We start from the raw sequence: 18254 nt of genomic DNA on the forward strand, positions 1-18254 counted from the left end.
CCTGGAGTGGGAGGTATTACAGCCCGCAGTCGCTGGTCTACCTCTCCAGGCCCAGTTAATCATAGAACGATACAGCACAGAAGGAGGCCGTTTGGCTCTTTGAAAGAGCTCTCCAATTAGTCCCACTCCCCTGCTCTTTCCCCATAGCCGTGCAAATTTATTTATCCAATTTCCTTTTGAAAGCTACTACTGAATCTGCTTCCACCACCCTCTCGGGCAGCGCATCCCCGACCACAACCACTGGCTGCGTTTATATAAAAAAAAAAAAAAAAAAATGTTCTCGCCTCCCTTCTGGTTCTTTTGTCAATGATCTTACATCTGTGTCTTCTGGTTACTGACCCTCCTGCCAGTGGAAACAGTTTCTCTTTATTTAATAAGCCAAATCTCTCTAGAATACTGAGGACTGGCTCAGGTCTCGGATTCTTGAGCCTGTCACTGATGGACCTCTACGTTCCAGTTTACCTGTCGCCAGGTGTGTCATCTTGGAGACGAATGGACTCCAAAAAGACTGCTTTCCCTTTATTACTCGACTGTCAGACTTCCATTATTCAGCCTTTGTTGTATTTTTATAGAGGTTTCTTTTTCCCCTCTTTTCTCTGCCAGATTGACTTAAAAAAAGATATAATTCCCATTTGTATAGAGGTAGATCGAGAGAAACTGTTTCTGCTGGTTGGGGATTCTAGGACTAGGGGGCATAGTCTTAAAAATTAGTCAGACCTTTGAGGAGGGAAATTAGGAAACACTTCTACACAAAGGGTGGTAGAAGTTTGGAACTCTCTCCCGCTAACAGCAATTGATGCTAGATCAATTAATTTTAAATCTGAGATTGATAGCTTTTTGTTCACTAAAGGTATTAAGGGATATGGGCCGAAGGCGGGTATATGGAGTTAGATCACAGATCAGCCGTGGCCTCGTTGAATGGCGGAACAGGCGCGAGGGGCTCAGTAGCTTACTCCTGTTCCTATGTTCTCACTTGATACCCTTAAATCCACTCCGTCTTGTTGGCATCAAGGCTAAAGACCCCAACTTTCTCTGAGTAACTCACTCCTCCGACGCTAGAGATCAGTCTCGTGGTCCTGCTCTGCATCGCTTCCAGGCTTTGGACATGTCCCTTGTACTTTGGTGATGCACCTCGGCACTTGAGGTGTGTCCTGACCAGAGCGCTCGGCACCTCCTCTTCCGACGGCATTGACTACTTGCTGGGATACGGTCCGCTTTAAGAGCCTCTTTCCCTCTGGGACTTGCTCCGAGCGGCCCTTCTTCACGGGCCAACCCAGACTGTGAGTGCTGCCAGCCTGTTTGATCATGGCAGTTGTCACAGCTGGCGCCATCGCGCCACTACATGCGCACTTCCCAGCGGGAACCCTGGCCGTCCTCTCAACGGGAGCTATTTCCCATTGGCGGAGGGTCGGTAACCAGAGGACACAGATTTAAGGTAATTGGCCAAAGAGCCAGAGGGCGAGATGAGTTTTTTATTTACGCAGCGAGGAGTTGTGATCTGGATTGCGCTGCCTGAAAGCAGATTCAATAGTAACTTTCAAAGGGAACTGAATAAATACTTGAAAAGCAAAAATTTGCAGTGCTATGGGGGAAAAGCGCAAGGGGGGGAAGTGGGATTAGTTGGATAGCTCTTTCAAAGAGCCGGCACGATGGCGCGAATGGCCTCCTTCTATGATTCCCCCACCCTTCTCCCTCCGTACCTCGGGCACACGATCCAATTGTATCGCCTTGATCTCCAACCCAACCCAATGCAGTCCAGCGGAATACTTTATGAAGCAATTGCAGTATCTCTGCGGACTGAATTTTTTTAAGCGTCAGATTGGTTTGATGTGGACATAGCTCATGAGGAAAGTGATGGTGGACTCTTTTTACAATGGGGTGCTTGTATCATCTAAAAACTGACTTCCACATTAATCAGTGATGCAACAAAAACCACAACACGCTTCCAGTGTGAGAGACTCGCCTGAGGCCCCAACCTTTACGTGACGCTCGCTCTCTTTCACAATTCAGTCGCTAGTCCCCTCGCACCTAGTTTAGCTTACGGGAATTTTTTTTTTACACTTTTTATGGTGGAAATCTGGAACATTCTCCCCCCCCCCCCCCCCCCCCCCCCCCCCCGCCAAAAAAAAAAATCGGTGGAGGGGGGTTGGAGTTGGGTGGCGGGGAAGGGGTTCAATTGAAAATGTCAAAACTTGAGGTTGATAGATATTTTGTTAGGTAGGGGTATTGAGAGGTACAGAACCAAAGGGGACAGATGAAGTTATGGTGCAAATCAGCCATGATCCCGTTGAATGGGCGGATAATGGCTGAACAGGCTCGAGGGGCTGAATAGCCTACTCCTGTTCCTATGTGACTATTCATGTGAGCCTCTTTCCCCCCCAACTTGCCTTCTCAGCTCTTAATTCGAACCCTTTCATGGTTTCCCCAGTAACTCTTTTATGCTGAGACTAGCTGGGGAGCCCGGCTTTGCCAGGGCTGTTTTGGGCCGGGCGGTTTAAATCGAGTGCGAGGCTTTGGGGCCTCTCTGTGTCCCTCTGTGAATCTGCTGCCGGGCAACATTTCTACTTTTTTAATACCTTGAAAGATGAAAGTGAAAGTACTTATAAAACGTTTTTGGTGCTGAGATTCTAGTTTTAAGTTAATAGATGAATAATGTTTATTTTCCTATTCTTTTGCCCCTCCCAGTAGATTACCTGGCTGTGGAAAGGTTGGGGGTGGGAGTAGGAAGTGTCTATAGAATCATACAGCACAGGAGGAGGCCATTCGGCCCATCGTGCCTCTTTGAAAGAGCTATCCAATTGGTCCCACTCCGCCTGCTCTTTCCCCATAGCCCTGGAAATTTTTCCTTTTAAAGTATACAGGAAACCTCTCTCTTTTTTAACCAGCACCTAAATAACAGGAAATCTCTGTTAACCGGCAAAATTCAGGAGTAGGTTCAGGTAAGTTTTACTTCATATTAGTGGCAGTTCTTGGATCTGTGGCTGTGTAACTGGGGTTCATGCACTTGTTGCTAAGCAACAGGGACGCTTGGTCTGTGGCTGGAGTTCCTGCACATGTTGCTAAGCAACAGGGAAGCCTGGATTTGTTGCTGTGTACGGGGCTCTCGTACCTTTTAAACTATACCTCTCTGTAATCCGGACTCTTTGATAAACTGGCACCACGCCGGTCCCGTTGGTGCCGGATAATAGTTTCCTGTATATCTAGTTCCCTTTTGAACGTTTCTATTTAATCCGAGGAGTCCTGATGCTCCAGCTATCACGAGTGTGGGGCAGGCTTGATAGACCAATTGGTCTTTTCCTGCCCATCAGTTTGGTATGTTCCTGTGTAACATGTTGCTATGCTGGAACGTTGAATATAATTACCCCTTGAAGTTATCTATCTTCAGGGTGCTGTCTCGAGCATTGCCTGCTGTGGGAGTTGCTTCGTGTGTTGTGCTGTGTTGACCCATCACTTTTTGACAACTAACCCTTATCACGAAGCAGTGAGTGCAATCTTTGGCTTGTCCACAAATACTTCTGGCCATACTAGGGGTCACAGTCTCAGGATAAGGGGTTGATTAAGACTGAGATTGAGGAATTTCTTCACTGAGGGCGGTGAATCTTTGGAATTCTCTGCCCCAGTGGGCTATGAATGCTGAATCGTTGAGTATATTTCAAGGCTGAGAGAGATTTTTGGGCTCTAGGGGAATCAAAGGATATGGAGATCGGGCGGGAAGTGGAGTTGAGGTCGAAGATCAGCATGATCTTATTGAATGGCAGAGCAGGCACGAGGGGCCGTATGGCCTACTCCTGCTCCTATTTCTTACGTTCTTATGTACTAACACGCAGGGGTGTAAATCAGCCGAGTCAAAGCTGGAATCCTAAAATATCCGTAGCACCAATTGTGTCAGCTGTGACTCAGTGGGCAGCACTCTCGCCTCTGAGTCAGAAAGTTGTGGGTTCAAGTTCCGCTCCAGAGACTCGAGCACACGAATCCAGGCTGACACTCCAGTGTAGCACTGAGGGAGTGCTGCACTGTCGGAGGTGCCTTCTTTCAGGGGTCACGTGAATAGTCACATAGGAACCGAGGCCCTATCTGCTCTCGGGAGGACATAAAAGATTCCATGGCCACTATTTCGAAGAAGAGCAGAGGAGTTCTCCCCGGTGTCTGGGGCCAATATTTATCCCTCAATCAACATCACTAAAACAGATTATCTAGTCATTATCACATTGCTGCGTGTGGGAGCTTTCTGTCGATGTTGTCTTTGATTCGCGAAGTCTGGTGATGTGATTGTAATCCCTCAAAACGTGGTTAGCCTGCACAATGGGGTTAGGAAACTGGAGAGAAATGGCTGTCGATGAGGAACCTGGACTTCTCCACTTCCTTCTCTAACCCCATCATCCCGCCCGCCATCTCCCACGCAAGGCAACCATCAACGTAGGCTAATCTGAAGGCTGGGTCTTCTCCCATCATAGTGCAACGCTGTGATCAATCCCAGAAGATGATTGGCTCTCCTCCATCTCTGTTACTTCTTGTTCTTGTCGACTTTGCTCTCCCCTTCTCCTGAAGGTGCCCAACTCGAGCTGATGTTCAGTTCAGTGACAGCACGTCTGATGCAGTGCTCAAGTGGCACTCTGCCTGGATGGGGAGTTATTGGCGACGAAAGCTCAGTCGTGTCCTCCTGTCACGTCCCTTTCCAGCCCGGGGAGCAGGTGGGGTGGGGGCTGGTTTGGAAGGTGGGTGAGAGCCTGGGCCAGTTTTTTCCCCTCCCTCGCCCAGGGGCCCGGAAGGTCGATTGGAAACGCCCCGATTGTCGCCTCTGTCTGAGATCGGCTAACGGCACAGACTGGAGACTAAATCTGGGAATTTCTACCCCCTCAGCCCACTCCTCATATAGATCAGCTATCTGCTGCTTTTACCAACTGTGACCCATGCCAGGGGGAGCTTTAATCCTCTTTACTTTGTGACGTTTCAGTAGCGATGATGACCAGCAATGTGATAATGACCGGATAATTGATTGAAGGATAAATATTGGCCGGGACACCGGGGAGAACTCCCCTGTTCCTCTTCGAAATAGTGGCCACGGGATCTTTTATGTCCACCTGAGAGAGTAGACGGGGCCTCGGTTTAACGTCTCATCTGAAAGACGGCACCTCTGACAGTGCGGCACTCCCTCAGCACTGCACTGGGAGTGTCCTCCTATATTGTTTGTGCTCCAGTCTCCGGAGTGGAATTTGAACCCACAACCTTCTGACTCCGAGGCGAGGGTGCTGCCCACTGAGCCACTGGCTGACACTAGATACAAACCTATATTGTCTTGTGTTTATCAGTTGGGATAAATGGTTCATTCTCAGACTGGCAATCAGTAACCAGTGGTGTTCCGCAGGGGTCAGTGCTGGGTCCCCAACTCTTTACAATCTATATTAACGATTTGGCGGAGGGGACCCATTGCTAGGGGGATAGAATATAAAAATAGGGAGGTATTGCTTCAGTTGTACAAGGTATTGGTGAGACCGCACCTGGAATACTGCATACAGTTTTAGTGTCCATACTTAAGAAAAGACATACTTGCTCTCGAGTCAGTACAAAGAAGGTTCACTCGATTAATCCCGGGGATGAGGGGATGGACATATGAGGAGAGGTTGAGTAGATTGGGACTCTACTCATTGGAGTTCAGAAGAATGAGAGGCGATCTTATTGAAACATATAAGATTGTGAAGGGGTTGGATCGGGTGGATGCGGGGAGGATGTTCCAGATGATGGGTGAAACTAGAACTAGGGGGCATAGTCTTAGAATAAGGGGCTGCTTTTTCAAAACTGAGATGAGGAGGAACTACTTCACTCAGAGGGTGGTAGGTCCATGGAATATGCTGCCCCAAAAAGCTGTAGAAGCTACATCATTACATAAATTTAAAACAGAAATAGACAGTTTCCTAGAAGTAAAGGGAATAAAGGGTTACGGGGAGCGGGCAGGAATTTGGACATGAGTCTAGGTTCGGATCGGTCATGGCCCTGTGGGTAGCGGAGCGGGCCCAGGGGCCGTGTAGCCTGATCCTGCTCCTATTTCGTGTGTCTAATGCTGTTAGATTCAGGAGATAGTCCTGTCATAGTGGATTGGCGGTTAGGATCAGATCAGCCATGATCTTATTGAATGGCGGAGCAGGCTCGAGGGGCCAATTGGCCTACTGCTCCTCCTATTTCTTATGTTCTTATGTAAAGTCGCTCTTAAAGAAATTAACCTGTTTTAATGCGGGGGCTAGATTTTAATGAAGACAATAATAGCATTGGTAGTTTTAAAATGATCCCAATACAAGACTAGAGTGTCGCTCCATCTAATATTTTGGACCAGGGGTTTAATGGGATCTGTTACAATTGGGGCATTGGTTTAATGGGATCTGCTACATTTGGGGCATTGGTTTAATGGGATCTGCTACATTTGGGGCATTGGTTTAATGGGATCTGCTACATTTGGGGCATTGGTTTAATGGGATCTGCTACATTTGGGGCATTGGTTTAATGGATCTGCTACATTTGGGGCATTGGTTTAATGGGATCTGCTACATTTTGGGGCATTGGTTTAATGGGAACTGTGACATTTGGGGCAGTGATTTTATGGGAAATGTGACGTTTGGGGAACTGCTATGTGCGGAGTTACGGGGATTACTGGGCTGTGCTTGGCTTGTCGCGTGGCTCTGTCCAGTTGGACAGTGAGCAAAATGTCATTTTAAATGAAGTTTGAGTAACGTTAAACAAGTTAGTTTTATTTCGATTCCTGATTTATTTTTTTTGTGGCTCTGCACAGTGTATCCCTGGGGATCTGATAACCCCCCAAAGCCGTGTAATGAAACAATGAAGTATTTCAAATTATAAAAAAAAAATAAAAAAAAATCAGGCTTTGTAAAAACAACAAAAAAATTCACTTTTTGTTGCTTTTTATTTACCAAATGATTTGAAGCCGTGTCCTCAGTCGTCTTTTGTTAATGATTTCTGTTTGGTACAGGTGGCGGAGGGAAGAGGAAGGGACGGAGTAAAAAATGGAAAGAGATGCTGCGGTTACCTCACGTCAGTCAGTGCGAGGAGCTGCGACAGAACATTGGTAAGCACCGCTCGACTCGAGGACCTGCCCCGCAATACCGGTGACGTGAGGCTTATTTTGCTGGATGTTCGCTAAGCGTGAGACGGGCCATGTGACGGCTCTCCTGGCCGACTTCCCACCTCGCGCCCTCCCGTAAACTTGAGCTCCTCCGAACCTCTGCTGCCCGTGCCCTAACTCGCACCAAGTCCCGTTCACCCGTCACCCCTGTGCTCGCTAAACCTACATTGGCTTCCCTTCCGGCAACGCCAAGATTTAAAAATTCTCATCGGTGTTTTCAAATCCCGCCGTGGCCTCGCCTCTCCCTATCTCTGTAACCTCCTCCAGCCCTACAACCCTCCGAGATCTCTGTGCTCCTCCAATTCTGGCCTCTTGAGCATCCCTGATTGATTATAATTGCTCCACCATTGGCGGACGTGCCTTCGGCTGCCTGGGCCCTCCCTCAACCGCTCCGCCTCTCTACACCTCTCTCCTCCTTTTAAAGCGCTCCTTAAAACCTACCTCTTTGACCAAGCACCCTGCCCTATTATTTCCTTTTGTGGCTCGATGTCAAATTTTGTTTGATGATGCTCCTGTGAAATGCCTTGGGACACTGATGCACATCTGGGTCCCAATAGTGAGTGCGTTCGCAGTGGAGAAAATGGAGCCAATTTGTAAGCGAAGGTTTGTCAAGTGGGACTGCTATTGATTTCTTTTTATATTCATTTAATTGTGTCCAGTAACTCTTCAATGGGAACTGATCTCATTAGCAGTTTGATTATCCCTTTGTTATGGACAGATTACTGTAACTTCTTCTTATCGTGTCCACGGACAGTCTATACATAGCCCAGCCAGAACTGGACACATTTTTGCACCTTGTTGTTGGATTCGGCAAGATCTGCAACAGTGCAGGGTTCCTCTAACAATGGGCATTGCAGGAGATGTTGCATAGTCTGTGCCTCAGTTCCACATTCACAAGTTGTCGGGCTGGTTGAATATCCCCATTTGCTTAGTGACACCTTTGAGCAACCTACACCGGTCCTAAGTCTGTTAAGGCACTTCCAGATTGCCCAGTTGCAATTAGCTCCTGGGGGAAGGCTTTCATCAGGTAAAATTTCCATCGCTGGGGGTTGTTCAAGACCGGCGAGCCGGTCTTTCCACAAGGCGATGCGGGCTTCAGATGAGGTTGATTGTAATGGAACAACACTGTTCATGAAGCTCTTCCTTGACTTTAGGCGGCTGGATGTAGGTGTATGACAATGCAGAGGGTGCCTCTCATCTGATGTTTGATGGAGTCGCTCTTTCTTGCTGGCTACCGTTCTTATATCAGGGGGAGCGATACCTGCCAGGATATATAGGCTGTTGGTGTTTGTTGGTTTTAAGCAACCTGTGATAAATCGGCAGCTTGCATTCAGAATGGCATCCATCTTCTTGGCATGAGTAGACCTTTCCCATGCAGGGCAGGCGTATTCGGCAGTGGAATAGCAAAGAGCAAGTGCACTGGTTCGCAATGTTTTCGGGCTTGCTCCCCATCTTGTGTTAGTGAGCTTATTCAGGATGTTGTTTCGTGCACTCACTTTTGCCTTTGTCTTCTCGATGTGGTTCTTGACCCTGGGAGTTTGTAGTGTTGTAGTGGCGTGTTGAAGGTGTCCTGTTGGGTTGCAGGAACCAATGGTGCGATCTAATTGGTTCATGTGCCCGATGGTTTGCATAATGGGAGCTGATGGGCCCATCGTACCAATCAGTGCTAGCCTCCTGACCAGTGTTCCCTCTTAGCGGCGCATCCACCAATGTTAAATTTGGGTGCGCGGTCCCTTTAATGTCCCTTCAAAGTTTCTCGCTTGGATTGGAAAAGCCGGTCCTGGGCTGCGCGGGACTGGCGGGCAGCTGCGCGTCTGCGCAGCTTAGAGGGAACGTTGGCGGCTGCGCAGTAATGGGAAAGGTCCCGCGCAGGCCGCTCACCGGCTTCTCCCACGCAAGTGCCGCGCCTGCGTGGAAATTTAAAGAGACCGCGCACTGAAAGAAACCGGCCGCGCAGAACGAAGCGCAGCTCACGGGGAACATTGCTCCTGACTACGCTGACCAATTGGCGATGCGAGAGGCTCGCTGGAATCGTACAATAATTTATATTAATATACATTTATATGCACTTGTCAACTGTTAGTTAACAGGAAACGACGACAGTGAATTGGCCACTTGTTCTGGGGTTGTCGCCTTCCCTGAAGTAAGGTTTCAAGAGCGGGTGCACGATGGTGATGCCTGTGCTTGGGCTCGGGCTGAGGCATCACCACATTGAACCCTAGTGTAGACAGCCCAGGAGTGGTTGATAGCGCTGGGAAATGGACACCCTTTCTGTTCGAGACTCCCAGTGCCCGCAACATCCCTCGCACAGAAAGAAAACTGATTGGAAACACGTATTAGCCAGTAACAGATCTGTTGGCGATCATCTTTGAAAGGATATGTCTCCTAGTGTTGCAGATGTGCTGGTTTACTCGGCCGTGGCTCAGTGGGCAGCACTCTCGACTCTGAGTCAGAAGGTTGTGGGTTCAAGTCCCACTCCAGAGACTTCAGCACAAAAATCCAGGCTGACACTCCCAGTGGAGTGCTGCACTGTCAGAGGTGCCGTCTTCTGGATGAAACATTAAACCGAGGCCCCGTCTGCTCTCTGTGAAAGAAGCCATGGCCACTATATCGAAGACGAACAGGTGAGCTCTCCTCGGTGTCCAGGCCAATATTTATCCCTCAACCAACACCTAATTCCACCCCCCCCCCCCCCAAATTATCTGGTCATTATCTCATTGCTGTTTGTGGGAGCTGGCTGTGTACAAATTGACTGTCACGTTTCCAACATTACAACAGTGACTACACTTCAAAAAGTACTTCATTGGCTGTAAAGCGCTTTGGGACGTCCTGAAGTCGTGGAAGGCGCTGTACAAATGCAAGTCTTCCATTTCTTTGCTGAGAGACCTCTTATTGCCGTTTCCTGTATAGTCAGATTCTGCAAGTTCTGTTTGAGGAGTTCAGTAACGAAATTTGCTGTGGTTTGCGATTGCATCAGGAAGCGTTGCCCGTCTGCAAAAGGTTGTCGACCATATCCTAATTTCTCACGTCCCTTTTGTGTTAGAAATTAAACAACTTAAATAAATAAAGGGTATTTTATTTTATAATTTCCCCCCCCCCCCCCGCCCCTCACTTCGCATCATGTTTCGATAAAGTAACGACCAGTGTGGTGACCCCCAAAGGACCTGCCAGCGAGAAGCGCCTTTTCTGTCAACAGTGAGCGGGTTGGTTAGCAGGCTCGGCCACGAGTAGCTCGCACGTGACGAGTTTCCTGGCTTACAGGAAATTTCAGCAATGACCTCTCTACCGTTTGTAATAAATCAGCTGTTGAACTGTTTGTTTTTTGCGGGTGGGAGATCAAGGTTTCTGTAACTGTAGGTGTCAAACAGCCGCACAATGGCGGGCCATTTAACAATCTGTTATACACCCACCAGTTGCAGAATTATTTGAAGGGGGGAAGATAATTTTAATTTTTTTTAAAAAAAAGCTTGAAATGTCAAAGTGAAGTAAACAGAGAAATTCCACTTCCCGGGACTAACTGGATTGCAATTCGAAAGAGCCGGCGCAGACTCGATGGGCCGAATGGCCTCCTTCTGTGCCGCGCTGTTCTATGATTCTTTCCTCTCTTACAGGCAAAGTCTGTAGCTAGCGACTTCAACGACAAAAAAAAAAAAAAAAAAATCTACCGAAGTAAGCTGTTAAATAGCGGCAAGTTCCAGGGCCGTGAAAGCATCAAAGAAAGAAAGAAAGATCTTGCATTTGTATAGCGCCTTTCTCGACCTCGGGCTGTCCCCAAAGTGCTTTACAGCCAATGAAATGTAGTCCAATGTTTCAGGACGATAGGTCAACCGACCTGAAACGTTGACTCTGTTTTTCCCCCCTCTCTCTCTCTCTCTCTCTCTCTCTCTCTCTCTCTCCACGGATGCTGCCTGACCCGCTGAGCGTTTCCCAGCATTTTCTGTTTTTATTTCAGATTTCCAGCATCCGCAGTGTTTTTTTGCTTTTGTACATGTGCTGTCCTGAAGCGCATGTCACTGTTGTAATGTAGGAAACGCAGCAGCCAATTTGCGTGAAGTGCGTCGCCCGGTGCCCGTGTGAAGTATTCAGACCCTGTGTGTTTGAACAGTCAGAAACCTCTGGCAGTAGAATTGCAGATTTCTGTCCTTTCGAACTTGGGCTGTTTCTGGAGAAGATCGGAGCTGTACACTGTTGAGGGTAAAGACCTGGCATTTACTGGTCTGTCACCGGTGATAGAATCATGGAATGATACAGCACAGAAGGAGGCCATTCGGCCCATCTTGCCTGTGCCGGCTCTTTGATAGAGCTCTCCAATTAATCCCACTCTCGCCCCTGCTCTTTCCCCAGAGCCCTGCATAGGCAGTGGGAGCAATCTGAGATGGTTACCCCCCAAAATCCTGGTGGCAGTACCAAGTGTGCATGGTCTTGGATCTGAGATTGTGTGCTGGTCCTTAGCAAGTTCAGGATCACGCTGAGCTTTGTGATATATACATATAAAATATATGAACATAAGAAATAGGAGCAGGTGTCGGCCCTTTGAGCCTGCTCCCCCATTCAATAAGATCATGGCTGATCTTCTACCTCAACTCCACCTTCCTGCACTATCCCCATATCCCTTGATTCCCTTAATATACAGAAATCTATCGATCTCTGTCTTGAATATACTCAACGACTGAGCATCCACAGCCCTCTGGGGTAGAGAATTCCAAAAGATTCATAACCCTTTGAGTGAAGAAATTTCTCCTCATCTCAATCCTAAATGGCCGACCCCTTATTCTTCCTTCTCTCACTCTCCTCCTTCCCCCCCCCCCCCCCCCAAGATTATTGAAGCTTGATCAGAATTTACTCCATGCATCTCCTGCGGAACTCCCTCCCTTACTCAACAACTACTACTTGCATTTATATAGCGCCTTTTAAACCAGTCAAACATCCCAAGGTGCTTCACATGAGCATTCTCAGATTAAAAATTGACATCGATGTCAAAGGAGATGATGTTGGGACAGGTGACCAAAACCTTGATCAAAGAGGGAAATTTTAAGCAGAGTCTTAAAGGTAGGAGAGAGGTGTGGAGAGGCAAAGAGGTTCAGGGAAGGGAATTCCGGAGCTTCGGGCCTAGACGGCTGAAGGCACGGCCGTCAATGGTAGCATGAAGGAAGTGGGGGGACGTACAAGAGGCCAGAGTCGGGGGGACGCACAAGAGGCCAGAGTCGGAGGAACGTAGAGTGTTTGATGCTGATTTCCCCTTTATACCCCTTCACTTAACCCCCCCCCCCCCCCCATCTGGCCTTCACACCTCTTCAACCCATTTCTTGCCCAACCTCACTCTGGAATGGTCTACTGGCTCCTATTGCGGGCAGGCAGATTTTTTAGCCCCCACCCTCTCCTGTGCTCCACAACCAGCTCTATTCATTGATTTCATTGAAACTTATAAAATTCTGACAGGACTAGACAGACTAGATGCAGGGAGAATGTTCCCGATGGTTGGGGAGTCCAGAACCAGGGGTCGCAGTCTAAGGATAAGGGGTAAGCCATTTAGGACAGAGATGAGGAGGAATTTCTTCACCCAGAGAGTGGTGAACCTGTGGAATTCTCTACCACAGAAGGCAGTTGAGGCCAATTCATTAGATATATTCAAGAAGGAGTTGGATATATTTCTTAAGGCTAAGGAGATCAAGGGATATGGGGAGAAGGCAGGGGCAGGGTACTGAATTTGGATGATCAGCCATGATCTCATTAAATGGCGGAACAGGCTTGAGGGGCCGAATGGCCTACTCCTGCTCCTATCTTCTATGTTTCTATTCCCGATGGCCAAGGACAAGACTGGTTTCAAGTCCGCTTTATACCCGTGGAGCTCCCTTAAATCGCTCCATGCCTCTCGTAGTGAAAGCAAAAAATAACCATTATGTAGTCAACACAGGGACCGGAAGGAAGCCGAACTAGTTGCAGGGAACAGATCGAGGCAGCTTTAGGTTTAGGGAACCGAAACAGGTCTTCCACCACTTGGGGGGAGGGGGGAGACATTTTAATACTGCACTGTAACCAAAACCTTGCGAAGCAACAAGACTCAGCTGAACGTGAGCCATTCATATCCATTGCAATGCAAGCCTTACTCACATAGGATGTTGTCAGCCAATATTATTAACTAAACATCCCAATTATATAGCTTCATTCATCGTGATTGGAATTCCTTACGTTGCCCTTCCCCGCACGCTGATGGGACGATACGTTCACATTTATGAACACAACGAAGGTTCCTCATACTAGGATTGGACGGGGGGGGGGGTGGGATTGTCCCCAGTAGACTAGACCTATATTCCCTCGAATTTAGAAGAATAAGAGGTGATCTGATTGAAACATGTAAGATTCTGAGGGGGATGACGAGATAGATGCTGAGAGGTTGTTTCCCCTGGCTGGAGAGTCTAGAACCAGGGGTCACAGTCTCAGGATAAGGGGTCGGCCATTTAGGACTGAGATGAGGAGAAATTTCTTCATTCGGGGTTGTGAATCTTTGAGCATCCTTTGGGGTAGAGAATTCCAATCGGTGACAAGAGATAGATAGATTTTTGGGATTCAAGGAATATGGGGGTCGGGGCGGGAAAGTGGAGTTGAGGTCGAATTTCAGCCGTGATCTTGTTGAATGTCGGAGCAGGCTCGATGGGCAGAATGGCCGACGACTCCTATTGCTTATGTTCTTGTCTTCATTTTATACTAGATTCATTTTGCATTTTTGTGTAAAAGGGGGGAGGGGTATAGAAACCTTCCCGCCTCTTTTCCCCCCCCCCCCCCCCGTCCCCAATAAATAAAGGGCAGAGCTGAGAAAGATTGTCAACTGCAGCAGAGGTCTAAGCAGAATATGGGCCCAATGCACAATTTTATTAGTTAGTCACCATTAAAGGAGAAAGTGATGTAGAAACAAAAAAAAAAGGAAGCAATGAAGTGGAAAAGCACTTGGTTTAATTAGCCCATTTTAAAATGAGCTAAGGGCCAAGGACTGTACGCAAATAATGTGCAGGAATTTATCGGTATGTGTTAACCAATGGGCTGGAAGCAGAACATAGAGGGCACTGAACACATTAATGGGGCATTTTGGTCAGATGACCCGGTGATTTTTTTTGGGGGGGCGTTGGCTTTTACTTTTTTTTTTCTAAAAAAAAAACACCTCAGATTTTCAGAAACACCTTGGGATTTTTTTTGACTCTCCCAAACATCTATTGTCTCCTCTAATTAAGGGTGACTTTAAATTATTATCGTTGCCAGTGTCAGCCAGTGGCTCAGTGGGCAGCACACTCGCCTCTGAGTCAGAAGGTTGTGGGTTCAAGTCCCACTCCAGAGACTCGAGCACAATTTTCTAGGCTGACTCTCCCAGTGCAGTGCTGAGGGAGTGCCGCACTGTCGGAGGTGCCATCTTTTGGATGAGACGTTAAACTGAGGAGTCTGCTCTCTCAGGTGGACGTAAAAGATCTCACGGCCACTATTTCGAAGAAGAGCAGGGGAGTTCTCCCCGGTGTCTTGGGGCCAATATTTATCCCTCAATCAACATCACTAAAACAGATTATCTGGTCATATCACATTGCTGTTTGTGGGAGCTTGCTGTGCGCAAATTGGCTGCCGCGATTCCGACATTACAACAGTGACGACACTTCCGGGAAAAAAAAAAGTACTTCATTGGCTGTAAAGCGCTTTGGGACATCCTGAGGTTGTGACTGGCGCTATAGAAATGCAAGTCATTCTAACCTGATATCCGCGTTTGGCCTGTTCTTGTCGAACTAGTCGAGCAGGATAGGGTTTAATTGGAATTTTGAACATCTGTCCATTGGACGCAAACACTTGCGGATTTGAGTGCTGCTGTCTGAACTCGCGTAGTTTGAATTTGAGTCCGAGAGCACACCTTCTCCGATGGGTTAATGGGTATAGGCCTAGAGGTATACTGAGCAGTATTGTGCAGACACAGTGAGGAAGACTTGCATTTATATAGCTCCTTACGGCGTCCCGAAGCGCTTTCCAGCCAATGAAATACTTTTTGGAGTGTAGTCGCTGTTGTAATGTGGGAAACGTGGCAGCCAATTTGCGCACAGCAAGCTCCCACAAACAGCAATGTGATAACGACCGCAATAACTGTTTTTATTAGTGATGTTGGTTGAGGGATAAATATTGACCCAGGACACCGGGGAGAACTCCCCCCGCCCTTTTTCGAAATAGTGGAATCTTTTGCATCCACCCGAGAGAGCAGACGGGTGCCTCGGTTTAACGTCTGATCCAAAGGTCGGCACCTCCGACAGGCCGACACTCCCAGCGCGGTGCCGCACTATGTTCTGTGCTCGAGTCTCCGGAGTGGGACTTGCGTGGAGGGTCCCTGCTCCGTGCTGGGTCAGGCGATCTTCGCCTGTGCCACATCAGCCTCGGGGATTGTTGCACTGAGTCCCTGTGCCCTTGGGTTAGGAGGAGGGCTGGGAGAAATTGGCTGAGGTGCCTAATCGGTAACCCGAGACTCCCTTTGGGGAAAGCGGGTATCGGATGAGAGTAGGACCGGGGTTTGTAAGCTCTCACTTGATTGCCAGCGGGACGAAGTCACTTGTTACATTTTCTATTTTTTACTGAAGTTTTCAAAACACTTCCCCACCCCCCCCTCCCTTTCCTAAACATAAGAACATAAGAAATAGGAGCAGGAATAGGCCACTTGGCCCCTCGAGCCTGCTCCGCCATTCAATAAGATCATGGCTGTTCTTGGGCTCAAAGCCACTTCCCCGCCCGCTCCCCATAACCCTTCACTCCCTGATCTTGCAAAAATCTGTCTATCTCCACCTTAGATGTATTTAATGACCCAGCCTCCACAGCTCTCTGGGGCAGAGAATTCCACAGATTTATGACCCTCTGAGAAGAAATTCCTCCTCATCTCAGTTCTAAAAGGGCGACCCTTTATTCTGAAACTATGCCCCCAAGTTCTAGATTTCCCCACGAGGGGAAACATCCTCTCTGCATCTACCTTGTCGAGCCCCCTCAGTATCTTGTGTTTCAATAAGATCACCTTTCATTCTTCTAAACTCCAATGAGTATAGGCCCAACCTTTCTTCATAAGTCAACCAACCCCTCATCTCTGGAATTAACCGAGTGAATCGTCTCTGAACTGCCTCCAATGTAAGTATATCCTTCCTTAACTAAGGAGACCAAAACTGTACGCAGTACTCCAGGTGTGGCCTCACCAATACCCTGTACAGTTGTAACAGGACTTCCCTGCTTTTATACTCCAACCCCTTTAAAGGATTTGCTTTAAACAATGTAAGTGGCTGCAGTGGTAACATAGCAAATAGGAGGAAATAGGGTGCTGACCACACACTTGTTTGGTTTTTATGACTGTGCCATGTGATTGGTTGTTTGTGTGGTATTTATAGGGTGTTGCTTAGAATTTGGAAAGACGGTGCGAACTGAAATGAAATGACTGAGAATCTACCTTATTTTTGTATTTTGCTGCAACAATAGGAAAGAAAGAACTTGCATTTCTATAGCGCCTTTCATGACCACCGGACGTCCCAAAGCGCTTTACAGTCAATGAAGTACTTTTTGAAGTGTGGTCTCTGTTGTAATGTGGGAAACGTAGCAGCCAATTTGCGCACAGCAAGGTCCCACAAACAGCAGCAGCAACAAGTTGTATTTATACAGCGCCTTTAACGTAATTAAAACGTCCCAAGGCGCTTCACAGGAGTGTTATTAAAGAACATTTTGACACCGAGCCATATAAAGAGATGTTGGGGCAGATGACTTAAATTAAATTAAAGAGCAATGTGATAATGACCCGATAATCTGATTGAGAGGTCAATATTGGCCAAGGCACCGAGGATAACTCCCCATCTCCTCTTCGAAATAGTGGCCGTAGGATCTTAAACTGAGGCCCCGTCTGCCCCCTCAGGTAAAACGTCTCACCCGAAAGACGGCACCTCCGACACTTCTGCACTCCCTCACGGGGAGTGTCGGCCTAGATTTTTGTGCTCAAGTCCCTGGAGTGGGACTTGAACCCACAATCATCTGACTCTGAGGCGCGAGTGCTGCCCACTGAGCCACGGCTGACATCTTGACCTTAATTTTGATTAGACCACACTTGGAGTACCGTGCACGGTTCTGGTCTCCATATTACAGAAAGGATATAGAGGCACTGGAGAAGGTGCCAAAAAAGACTTACAAGGATGGTACCAGAACTGAGAGTTTATACCTATCAGGAAAGATTGAAGAGGCCGGGGCTCTATTCTGTAGAAAAGAGAGGGCTGAGGGGTGACCTGATAGAGGTCTTTAAAATTATGAAGGGCTTTGATAGGGTGGACGTAGAGAAGATGTTTGCATTTGTGGTGGTGGTGAGCCGCCGCTGCAGTAGCAGTTTGTTACAACTGAGTGGCTTGCATGGGCAGTTAAGAGTCAACCACATTGTTGTGGGTCTGATGTCACATATAGGCCAGACCGGGTAAGGACGGTAGATTTCCTTCCCTAAAAGACATCAGTGAACCAGATGGGTTTTTACGACTCCGGTAGTTTCATGGTCACCATTACTGTCACAGTGTCAGCCGTGGCTCGGTGGGCAGCACACTCTCTCTCTCTCTCTCTCTCTCTCTCTCTCTCTCTCTCTCTCGTCTGAGTCAGAACGTTGTGGGTTCAAGTCCCACTCCAGGGACTTGAGCACATGAAGCTAGGCTGATACTCCAGTGCAGTACTGAGGGAGCGCTGCACTGTCAGAGGTACTGTCGGACATTAAACCGAGGTCCCGTCTGCTCTCTTAGGTGGTTGTAAAATACCCCATGGCACTATTTTGAAGAAGAGCAGGGGGAGTTGTCCCCGGTGTCCTGGGGTCACTATTTATCCCTCAACCAACATCACTAAAACAGATTATCTGGTCATTATCACATCGCTGTTTGTGGGAGCTTGCTGTGCGCAATTTGGCTCCTGCGTTTCCTACATTACAACAGGGACTGCACTTCAAAAAGTACTTCATTGGCTGTAAAGCGCTTTAGGACGTCCGGTGGTTGTGAAAGGCGCTATAGAAATGCAAATCTTTTCTTTCAAGTCTTTCTTTACTGATACCACCTTTTTGTTTGATTCCAGATTAATTTAATTAATTGAATTAAAATTCCCCCAGCTGCCC

General features: G+C 47.8%; 1 protein-coding gene across 1 annotated transcript in view; it reads left to right on the forward strand.

Moving 5' to 3' along the window:
* Positions 1–18254, forward strand: part of LOC147123982 (G protein-coupled receptor kinase 5-like) — a 160841-nt gene that overhangs the window by 26829 nt on the left and 115758 nt on the right. The window contains exon 2 of the mRNA XM_086002705.1: positions 6980–7075. Coding sequence (XP_085858831.1) covers positions 6980–7075 — 96 coding nt within the window. The remainder of the gene's footprint in view (positions 1–6979; positions 7076–18254) is intronic.

Source organism: Somniosus microcephalus, chromosome 1 (genome assembly GCF_052327205.1).
Source record: "Somniosus microcephalus isolate GS21.2 chromosome 1, FLI_Smic_1.0, whole genome shotgun sequence".
Taxonomy (NCBI): domain Eukaryota; kingdom Metazoa; phylum Chordata; class Chondrichthyes; order Squaliformes; family Somniosidae; genus Somniosus; species Somniosus microcephalus.